This window comes from Solea senegalensis, linkage group LG14 (assembly GCF_019176455.1).
Source record: "Solea senegalensis isolate Sse05_10M linkage group LG14, IFAPA_SoseM_1, whole genome shotgun sequence".
NCBI classification, from domain to species: domain Eukaryota; kingdom Metazoa; phylum Chordata; class Actinopteri; order Pleuronectiformes; family Soleidae; genus Solea; species Solea senegalensis.
The window spans coordinates 10,264,730-10,275,956 of NC_058034.1; the positions used below are offsets into that span (position 1 = coordinate 10,264,730).

Here is an 11,227-nt window from a genome sequence, read left to right on the forward strand (position 1 = left end):
ACGCATGACAACGATTATTTGGATAAATACCCTTTTTTGTAATTTATGGGGGAAATTTACTGCAATTCACAAATGTTGATGTCAGTGGGGAGAACTTTTGCTCTCTGAATATCGTTTATTTACAGCCCAGAAATTAAGAGACTTTTGGTTTCCTTTGAAGTTTTTATTGTTACACAAAGACACTCATTACACTCACTAACAGAGAAGGCATCAGTGTAATTACAGAGGTGGAAAGTAAAGAATCACATTTACTCGCATTACTGTAATTGACTAGGTTTTTGTGTACTTTTTTTAAATTTATAATTTTACTTTTACTTACGTATGTTTTTTTGGAAGTACTGTACTTCACTAAATCACATCCGTTACTAAGTAAAAAAATGTAAATAAAAAGAATTTAAATAACTAAATACACAAAAAGAATTCATGCACTGGAAACTTTGGCAGTGAATAATGAGGACAGGTGAATTGGAGCTAAATAAGGAGAAAGTTGACCCATTTTGACTGACACATTATGTGTTTCCATTTAATTTAAGACAATTTATGTTAGATTTGTGTCCCCTTGACCTTTTTGCATGACACAAGAAAAAATCCCAACCTTGTTAAAAAAAAGTAACTAAGTAACTTTTACTCTGACTACATTTTAAACAGGCTACTTTTTTACTGTAACTTACATTTTTAGACCAGCACTTTTCCTAAATTTTTATCAAAATAGTGGTACTTTTACTTGAGTAAAACATTTCAGTATACTCTTTCCACCTCTGCGTATTCATAAACAGCAGAAAATGACACATGGGAATAGTAAATATTCTGATTATGATGACAAATACACTCCTTGTCCCAAATCCATTTGGCTTAAAGCAATAAATTAACTTTACATAAACAGACTGTGAGACGTTGACAGGTCTAGTTACATAAACGGCTTGGACTGAACTGGTCCCAGCTCTGGTCTGGTCTGTAGTTCAGGTCTGGCTGATCCAGACGCACCACATGGAGATGATGACCAGGGCGTAGCAGGTTATGAGCAGCAGATAGATGCGAAAGAGCAGGAAGTCCAGGACATACCCTACATGACACCACTGGTTCTGCAGCTCGTTCTCCTTCTGCAGCGAGATGAGGTGAGCACGGAGGTCACCCAGGTATTGACAGATCTGTTGCAGTTCAGTCAGTGGCGCTGTGTCTGTCAGGGGGAACAATGATGGACGGGATCACATGAGGACAAGAACCTAACAGTCAAACTACCGGAAATTATGTGAAAATAGATTTGTCATGTGAAAGTCATTGTTTCTTAAACCTTAAACCTTCAACTCTATTGTCTATACCAGAACTACCATAACCATCAGGAAAAACACAAGAACAATTGCATTTGCCACTAAAACACAGACCACTTTGATGTACAGCTACTTGTTTTTTAATAACCTTCATTATTGGTCGTGTGCTGGGGAGAACTCTGCTCGGCTGGTTGGACGATCCATAGGCCCGGGCTGTCGTTTGAACTCTCAGGTGTGTCTGTCTTTGGTGCGGACGGAGGCTGGGTGTCCTCCGGCCAGCGGTAGCAGATGAGGGTGGCTATATGTTTGAGGACGACTATCCTCACCCAGTTTGGGACCTCTTGATATTTCAGGGAGCTGTGGTGGAGGACACTGGTAATGATGACCGTCTCCAGTAGACTGATGACCATGAGAGCCAGACACACTGAGAAATAGATACCTGCAGTGGATTAAAAGACAGAGGGAAACATTTAAACTAGACCAAAACCAGTAGCTTTCCCAACTGTTATGTTTTTGGTTGGTTTTCAGTTTTGGATTAAATAAATATCTACTTTATAAATGTTTTCTCTTTCTCCATTACTCGGTCACTCACTAATATACAGTGTATAAAATGGTCCTTCCAATATCTGTGTGAGTGAAACGTGGATCCGAGTGCATGATTGTCTTTAACTTCATTAATTTAGAGCAATGAAAAAACTAAAATTTAAACTATATCTTAGATTTGAACTTTCAGATTTCCTAAAATGCAGGAAATCTGTGGTAAGATACTGGCCTGAAAGACAATAACATGAATTCCAATGTAAATAGAAACCAAGATGAACTGGGGAGAATTTCTTCTTCTTTTTCTACTTGCTAGATCTTATGTTGAAGATTCTATTATCCTGTAATTTACTTTTGCTGAAAGTCACTATGTTCATGGAAACCACGACATTAAGTTAAAAAAAAGGCAAGCAATACATTACACTGGGAGCAGTGTAGCATCAAGACATGTACAGATATTAAAGCAACACAACATATGTGGCCGGGTGGGAAAACATTCCTCATTAATACCACTAGAGGGCACTTTTGCACATTTGGGTGACGATCTCAAGAGATACCTGGGAAAGAAACAGTATTTTCACTCGATGGGGAGTTTTCAAGTGGACATTGTGAGCACTTTTGAATGTAAATAAGCTCCGGAATGCATCAAATGTTGGTCATTTTGAATTTATACAACCTGCATTTTGTGATGGGGTTTGAATGGTATTTGTTCAATGTCAGTAGATCTCACTCAGGCCATTTGAGGAACAGACAGTCACCATTGCAATGTTGTCATAATGTGCTGTGACCACTGTTAGCACTCCTGAACAGCTCCATATTCTGGTATTGTTAAATTCTGGTATCAAAAATTGTAAAATTGCAGATTGTCAATTGTGTTTGTGCCAGAGTTATTGAACCGTAAATGTGTTTGCAGCCCATCTGATAAGTTTGACAATATATTGAGACCTTAAACCATCCTCAGTGCTGGGTTTATTTGATTTATTTTATTTTTTGAGACACTATTGTAAGGCATGTCAGTTTTTTTTAACTTATTGTTGTTGTTCCTTCATAACTGAACACCAATTTACTGTTCAGAATAAAGATTTGTTTGATTTGTAAAACTGGCGTGAGTTGGGCATGTTGAAATGACTAAATGACAACACCATTAAAGGGACAAGGAAACACTCTAATCTCTGTCATCTCTGTCTGTCATCAGCTCTACGTGGCATCACATCTGACCTATGATGGGCGTGCCGTTTGCTGTGCTGGGCAGCAGGTCATTCATGATGAGCAGGAACACGGTGTATCCCAGGATGAGGGTCATCTTGAAGGAGGCGCGGTCGACGCTGTGGGGCGGCAGGTAGAAGGACAGGATGTCGATGAGCATGAGGAAGGAGCTGGGGATGAGCAGGTTTACCACATAGAGAACTGGACGCCGCTTGATGACCACCTGGTGAACAAGAAGCCCGATGGTTATAGAATGGCTTCATCTGTCATGACCTCTGACCCCTGGACTACACGTGTATATGTGTTGTGGTATATTTCGTTTTTATTTTCATGGACTTTGAATGTTGGATTGATTTTGCCTTTTGTGTTTATTTTATTTGTTTTATTTAAGACTGTGTGTCCATTTGTTTTTGGTTAGGACCAACATCTGGCTCTTCACCTGCTCTAGCACACTAGTTTTTTTGAGCTGCTTGTTGTGGTTGAAAATGACAATTGACACATGTGAGTGGGGAGTCAAGACATGAAATTAACTTTCTGTGAAGCTCCAACAGCTGAGGGGGGCAGCACGTCTATCAGCCTGACATTGTTACACATAGTCACAATGAATGTTTTTGCAAATTCAGAGTAGTATACCATGTGTAATGAGATTTTTCTTACCCAGAAGGTGATGATGTCCCACTCGTCAATTCCAAACTGGAGAATGGATGTCTCTCCCAGGATGTCCACCAGCTCCCACTCTCCACTGGCCTCCAGGTAACGCTTTGAGTTTGCTGACATCTCGGCAAAGGTCAGTGCTGGACTGACCCTTACATCCTTGACTGTGACAGGGAAAAATCACCAACCTTTACAAATAAGTGCAAATTAAGCTTTTTTTCCCTAGTCATTGTTTAGTTTTTTTCTCCGTATTCAGTCAAATGTTCTGACTCACTGCTGAGCACAGCTTTGGATTGAGTTTGTCTGACTGTAGCCGTGTGTGTTTGTGTAAGTGTTTTTCTTACTGGTGTGCATGTAGGACCCAAATGTGAATGTGCAGTTCTGTACATCAAAAGGAAAACTGAAGATCTCCAAGTTGCAAGCTGAGACGAGCCGCAGCATCCTGTCCCAGCGGATGTGACCCGTGTGGTTGACGTAGACATAAGGACAAGCCTGGGAGACATCATCGTCCACACTGGGACGGTCGCAAGTGGAGGAATGAAAACAAGTGACGTAGACAAACACACTTTCAGAGACTCACTTTCAGAATTCACATTCATACAAAAATAAAGTTGTACTTACAACTCATATACAATAATGTCAGGTGACCAGAGTTTCTTCACAGGTAGAGAAATCTTGGTGACACCGTCACAGTTGTCAGGATCCCAAATCAGGAACTCGTGATGCCAGTACTGAAAATAATGATAACTGAAATATTTAATGTGTTCATCATTGTATAGTCTTGATACTTGTTTGCGCTGTGGTTACAGATGATCTGTCCCGGTTATTGTGTCTTTCCATGTTACTTACCAGTCTAAGCCACAGGAAAGTAGTGAGTATCTGGGTCTTCTCATTCTAGAAATGACAGTAAACAACAGTTAAACCTTTTGTAAAGCTTCCCCATCAAGTCAAATAATGGAATTCTTCTTCTTCTTTTGGCTTCTTCCTTTAGCAGTCGCTACAGTGGATCATCTGCCTCCATCTTGTCCTCATGTCCTCATGTCCTCCACCCATGAACCTTGGTATTTTTGTTCGAACTGTAATCTTCACACTCACCACTCCCAGAACAGCATACAGGGTGAAGGAGATGTTGGTGATGGTCGGATTGCTGAGGTTCACTGCTGGCCTGAAGGGTTGCAGGTCAAACACAGCTTGCATGGACTCATAGGTCGGACCACTGTGACCTTTTTTACAAGGCAGTTTACTGCAACACAGAGACACTGAGGAGACATTCTCAATTATATTAGGGGTGTGTAAATGGTTCAAATATATCAAAGCTGTCATAGCATATTAATAATGTATTAAATAAGACTTAAATATCAGGAAAAATATCTCCTAAATTTATACGAAGAAGACAAGCTTTGGATAATAACACTTAGATTAACATTTTTTTGTGTCTTTTTTGATAATATCAACTGTGTTAATGCATATACGTAGCATGTGATTTGGTTTCTGTGAAAAACCCGTTTGACCCGTTTTCCTCTGTTTGGCACACACAGCTGATGACTGGACTTCGGCTTGTTTTCAGGGATAATCTTTGGTGGTGTAATATTAACAGCGTTCATTCACTTGGTGTCGAAGAGCCAGATTCAACACTTATTATGGTGTTATCTGCATCTGCTCAGCATTGCACGGCACTCTGACATCATCAGCCAGGTATAAGCGAGCCATTTTACTTCTAAACTCAGAGCTTTGTGGCTCAGCTGGCTGCTGAAGGTAACCTTCACATGTCAGAAATGTGACTTTGGCAATTGTGTTATTTACACAGTCTGCATTTGGGACAGTGACATGACTTCTCTACTTGTCTTGCTGTGTCCTTCAACTGCATATCCAGCTGGAAGGAAGTAGCCAGAGACGATTGGAGTCGAAGAAGCAACAGATCACCACCTTAATATTGATAAGGTTTGTCAAGACATCACAAATTCTAAATATTGAAGTTCATACATTGGTTTGTGTATATAGCTTCTTCCATGTCAATTCATCTGTTCATGTTCCTCTTTCTTTTCAGTGTGAACAATGTTGCTGATCCTGTACAAAAAAATATTATTATTGTTTTATTATTAATATTTGAACAGATTTAACAACTGAACAGAGGTAAAAGATCAACTCACAACTCACCTTAACTCAGTAGTCGAGTTAACTCAATGGTCTCACATGTACACTCAACTGAACTGATTTTAAGGCCAGAATTTGCTGTGTAGATGTATTTCCGTGGCAGTCCAGCAGGTGGTGGTGGTGTCTTATAAATGGCCAGTGGAAGCCCATTGTCTTTGAATCAGTGTTCTTTAAATATCGTTTTATATTTAAAATATTAAATTGAGTTTTTTTTCATTGGACACCACTTTTTTTTCAGGACTGAGGTTGGGTTAACAAATTAATCAATTTAAGGTGACAAATCATGGTTGTTCAACTGCACCGAGATGGGACATTAGAGGGAGTTAATAACTCCACGCAGTCTGCTCATTCCCTTCAGCTGTTGTTCACCTGCATATATATATATATATATATCTATATATATATATATGTATATATATATATATATATATATATATATATATATATATATATACACACATATATATATATACACACATATGTATATATATATGTATACATCTATTGTCTGATCTGACCTGTTTTATGTTCTGACCCTGGATTCTAACCCACTTTTTATTGGATCTGTTTGCCTTATTGAACTGAATCTCTGGTATTTCTGACCCCTGACTATTTTGTGACCAAGTAAACTGACTGCTGTCTTGATTTACGCTCCACAGTGACACTAAACAAAAGAAACAAAAAAACCAAAAAAAATCCCATTTTCAAGAACATTATTTTTTTCAAAGGTTGCATGAGCGTAAAACTTAATTTATGATTTTGATATGGTAAGGCATAAAGAAACTGATATTTGATAGATAATGTGTCACAAAGGCATCCATTAATTGTCTAAACATTTATATTATCAGTTTGTCTCAGATTCTGAGCTGTACCAGGTTAGCCATGAGATTATATAATGCTATAGTCCAGAGATTGAGAATAGCACATCTGTTGTGTTTCTCTACACTGGAATAAAATCCTTGAAAGTGTCCTCCAGCATAATATATTTTGAGCCTCTGCCTAAAATAGCTGACAGATTAATAATGGAACACATGACAGATGAAGATTTTCAAGCTTTTTCTCCCCTCCTTCACAAAAGCGACATTAATTGCATTGTAAAGCTCATTTAGATCTTAAACAGAATAAACTACAGTAATTATTACATTGCTGCTTATTATTCACAGAAATAACATACAAATTACGCACAGTAATAAAAAGGTGAATTGTTACCTGACATTAGGAGTAAACCTGAGATGATGCCGACAGTTGGACTCATGCTTGATGTTTCTTAGGGAACAAACGACGTGACTGCTGGCACTGAACATACATGTATACATGTTTGTGCAACTTAATGGGAGACTGCAATGACCAACATTATTCTCTAGAGATTTAAGCAGAGCCACAACCACTAACCTAATCCTAACCCTGACCCAAACTTAATCTAAAAGTACAAAAACCATATGTTTTTTTAAAATGTGTGATCAGTTCCAATCACATAATTACTAAACAATTTGAAAGTACAAAGAGGTAAATGTAGATACACTATACTACATGGTTTTGAGTAAATACATTTAGGGTTTAAATAATTCGTCTTTAGATTAGACAACCACTAGGCTGATGATAACTGGATTTTTTGCTTCAGATAAAAAATAACTAAGCTTTTAAAGTCTTGTGAATAGATAGAAGAATATAAATCTACAGATGTGGAAAAACACACAACTGTGGAATATGGACACACAAAATAAGTTGTTGTTCAACACCTTTGGTAACCACTCGCCCGTTTTATTTTTCAACACCTCAACCTCTGGGAGTTCGAATCTGTTGTACACTGTTGCTGTTGGTCTGTGTGCTGATGTTTGGTTAGGTTAATGAATGGCTGAGACGGAGAGAACTACATTTATTTATTCTTAAATAATACATACATTAAAAAAAATAAATAATTTAATCTTTTTGTTTTAATTTGTAAGCCTGCCCTGTTGACAGTCTGCGCTGCTTAAAGGGACAGTTTATACAGTGTGTTCTCTTACATTGTTGTTGCTGATTGACACAACTGTGTTGTTTTTCTTTGCAGTGAAATGTAACATGTCTTGCATTCAAATCTCCCACTATCTGAGAATCACTGGGACGACTGTGTCGATCCTTTCACTTCCTCAGATATGTGACCAAAAACAATCCCATGTTTTATTCACAATGATTATTATCCATTTTGGATTCAAACACTGGTTCTAACCGCTACGACCCTCATTACGCTGCAAATGTCAGTGTTGTTTCTGCTCAGATTAACATCCCAATCTGTAGATTTCAAACGATAGCCCAGCAGGTTGCATTTCCCAGAGTGTCATTTTAAGAGAAAGTGAATCAGACAGCACAGGTGGCAGCACGTGTGCGAGGGAAAGTCCGAACAAACTGTCTATCTTGTTCTCTCTCCGCTCACATATTCCCCATGTGAAATATTTGGGTTTGGCAAAGCCTCAGCGTCACACAGTTCAATAAAACCAGTCAAACCATCATCTGTGGTATTGTTTTTATCTAAGTTTCTCCTTGACCTGAACAGATACTGAGAGCACACCTCAACGTACAATGAGCTTGGTACAACACACACACCCACACAAAACAAACACAACACAACATGGAAACCAAAGAAGTTAAAAACAGGTAAGAAAGTTAGTAATATTGCACCTCTGCTTTGCATTTAAAGATATACAAGACATCATTTTCATAAACACATGGCAGCGTCTTTTATTAATTGATCAAAATGAACACTTTCTACAATGGCAGACACAAACTATTACATATTAATGCCAAAAATGCAAAATAGCAACTCGGACCGTTTATGTATTCTTTATCCTCACATTTCACTACTACTTCAATACGCACATCAGCCATTGTGAATGTGGTTATGTCATTATGCTCGTATTAAAACTGTTGAAGACGTGTCATGTGACATAGGCAGATGATCCACTGTGGCGATGTGTCATGTAACATTACATCACTTCAAAATGCTAAAGTTTTCCTTCTTTGGAAAAAAGTAACAAGAAAAATTATGAAAAATGAAATGAAATGAAAATTATGACCACACCCACAAAATGATTATGGTGAGGAAGCTGACTGATATGAAGAGGAGGTAGAGGCCAAACAGCAGGCGGTCTATGATAAAACCCATCTGGATCCACTCCTCTGAGCTTTGGTTAACAGCCAGCGCTTGCTCCGTCTGCAGGCGCAGGGACTGAAGCTCGCTGCCCAGGTTCCTCAGCTCTTTCAGGACCGTGTCCTTATTCAGTGGACCTTTCTGCTCTGGATCCTCGCTGTCTTCCTCCACACAATATGACACTTTCATTCCTGCTGCAGAGGAAATACAAATATGTGACTGATTTACACTGACCTGTGTGACAACCATAAAGAGTTTAGAACCACACACACACCACCATGAGCTGCAGGATTTTGGATGATGTCGGTGTTGTCGTGTAGATCACTGGACGTTGGAGGAAGCCACACCAGTTGACCCAGGATACGAAGGACAAACACTCTGATCCAGTGAGGAGCTCGAAAGTAATGAGCGGAGCCACGCAGAAGGTTGACGATGAGAATAGTCTCCAGTAGACTGGCTACCATCAGCCCCAGGCACAGAGACAGGAACACATCTGGAATCATAAAAATGAGTACATTTAAAAACCCCTTACATGCTCAGTGAATGTGACTTTGTGACATCCAGCGAGCAGCTGAGACTCAGAGTTTGATCTCAAAGTTTGGTCATAGTTTATTATTGATCATTATTTCAGGGAATATTAATATGAATGATGTCTTTTAAGTTTATTCCTTCTTTGGAGCCACAGTTTGGTCTTCCCCAGTTGGTCGACTGTCAGAATTATATCAGAAAATGCACTGGTTGTATGTTTGATGATATTAATCAAATATCAATTATAATGATTCAACTGACTTATGAGAGGTATGGTGTCTCCAGTTATGGGCAGCAGGTCGTTCATGATGAGCAGGAAGACGGTGTAGCCCAGGATGAGGGTCATCTTGAAGAGAGATCGGTCCACACTTTGCGGAGGCAGCAGGAAGCTGAGGAGGTCGACTGTGGTGAGGAAGAAGCTGGGGATCAGCAGGTTCACCACATACATGGTGGACTGGCGTCTCACTGACACCTGCAGCAGCAGCAGAGTTGACAGCAGTGGGTAAACCTCACATGCAGGTAATACGCTTTTATTTTACACTTATAAAAGTCACATTTCATTGTTTTGCGACACAACACACTTGTGCCATTGTCTTATTACTGTACATGTTCTTTATTTCATATCAAATTCAACTCAATTAGCAGAAGTACAGAGGACCGTGAAAATTAAAAAGCTGGTGCTTGCTGTGTTACTGTTATTTTCTTTTTAACACAACTATTACATAATTGGATCAAATTCACTATCTGCTGCATATGTCATATTTTGATGGCTGTCAGAGATTACTTGTATGTAAAACTGTTGAACTCTTGAAAATATGGGGGGTATGGGGGTAAGGATCGGACATGTTGAGCCCATCTGTGACATGCTGCTTAATCTCTGTGGATTAAAAGTGTGCAGTGAACTCAGAACTTTCAGAAAGTCTTCCTGCCAACATGGCGGTGTAAGCAAACTCAGTCGTGAGCTCTCGAGTGTAAAAAAGCATATGATGTTGTACAGTAGATGTATGTCATGTGAATAAATAAAAGTTTAAAAAGGACAGTAGATGTTGTGTAGTCAGAGTTTTTCCTTACATGAAAACGAAGCTCCTCATACGTTTCTCCCTCCGTCGCCGGAAACTCGTGTTTCTTCACTGTGATTCCAGTGAGTTCCCACTCACCCTTGGTTACCATCCATTTTTTTGAGTTTTGAAATATTTCTTCTGCAGATGTAGCTAGGTAAACTTGAAAGTCACTCTCTGAAAGGCAAACGGGAACATGAATGAATTAACCCCTCCATCTGTACAATTCAGTTCACAGAATGAACATTAACGCCATGCAAGGAGAAGATTAGTCGGCTTCTCTTACTCCGGTATATGTATGAGTTGAAGCTAAAAGTGCAGTTTTGCAAGTCGAATGGAAACATGTAGATGTCGAGCCTGCAGGAGCTGATCACTTTGACGGGCTGTGCATCGAAAACAAAGCCATCAGAATACACATAGTTATATGGGACAAATGGAGCCTGGTTCTTTTCCATACTGGAGAATGAGAAGAGGTAAAAACAAACAAACAAACAGTTATAAGGAAATTATCATTTAGGCCAAGCTACATTTTTCTTTTTTTAAAGATGTACCACTGGTTATACTGAATAGCCTCCAATAAACATGTACAGGCTGCACTGTTGTACAGAATAGAGAGCACTTACAACTCATTAATGACCACATCAGGTACCCAGAGCAGTTTCCTCGGAACTGAAATTCGGAAAGTACCACAC

At 39.1% G+C, this 11,227-nt stretch overlaps 2 protein-coding genes across 2 annotated transcripts; both read right to left on the bottom strand.

The window, feature by feature from the left end:
- Positions 1–711: 711 nt before the first annotated feature.
- LOC122780566 (5-hydroxytryptamine receptor 3A-like) lies at positions 712–7,265 on the bottom strand. Its single transcript, XM_044043621.1, has 9 exons — positions 7,032–7,265; positions 4,764–4,927; positions 4,518–4,562; positions 4,290–4,399; positions 4,013–4,182; positions 3,672–3,832; positions 3,027–3,237; positions 1,417–1,707; positions 712–1,177 (listed from the first exon to the last, which is right to left on the bottom strand). The coding sequence occupies exons 1-9, from the start codon at positions 7,075–7,077 to the stop codon at positions 960–962; spliced, it is 1,416 nt and encodes a 471-aa protein (XP_043899556.1). The 5' UTR covers positions 7,078–7,265; the 3' UTR covers positions 712–959.
- A 1,292-nt stretch (positions 7,266–8,557) lies between these two features.
- On the bottom strand, positions 8,558–9,925 carry LOC122781001 (5-hydroxytryptamine receptor 3A-like). Its single transcript, XM_044044478.1, has 3 exons — positions 9,739–9,925; positions 9,224–9,442; positions 8,558–9,143 (listed from the first exon to the last, which is right to left on the bottom strand). The coding sequence occupies exons 1-3, from the start codon at positions 9,923–9,925 to the stop codon at positions 8,869–8,871; spliced, it is 681 nt and encodes a 226-aa protein (XP_043900413.1). The 3' UTR covers positions 8,558–8,868.
- Between the last annotated feature and the right edge of the window lie 1,302 nt (positions 9,926–11,227).

Excerpts from the sequence above, each read along its gene's own strand:
- LOC122780566 (XM_044043621.1), bottom strand. The coding sequence starts at position 7,077 with ATGAGTCCAACTGTCGGCATCATCTCAGGTTTACTCCTAATGTCAG. Across the intron at positions 4,928-7,031 it reads AGGTTTACTCCTAATGTCAG|TGTCTCTGTGTTGCAGTAAA; the intron begins GTAACAATTCAC and ends ATGTCTCCTCAG. Across the intron at positions 3,833-4,012 it reads TGGGTCCTACATGCACACCA|TCAAGGATGTAAGGGTCAGT; the intron begins GTAAGAAAAACA and ends TCCCTGTCACAG.
- LOC122781001 (XM_044044478.1), bottom strand. The coding sequence starts at position 9,925 with ATGTATGTGGTGAACCTGCTGATCCCCAGCTTCTTCCTCACCACAGTC. Across the intron at positions 9,443-9,738 it reads AGACACCATACCTCTCATAA|ATGTGTTCCTGTCTCTGTGC; the intron begins GTCAGTTGAATC and ends TTATGATTCCAG. Across the intron at positions 9,144-9,223 it reads AAATCCTGCAGCTCATGGTG|CAGGAATGAAAGTGTCATAT; the intron begins GTGTGTGTGTGG and ends TTTCCTCTGCAG.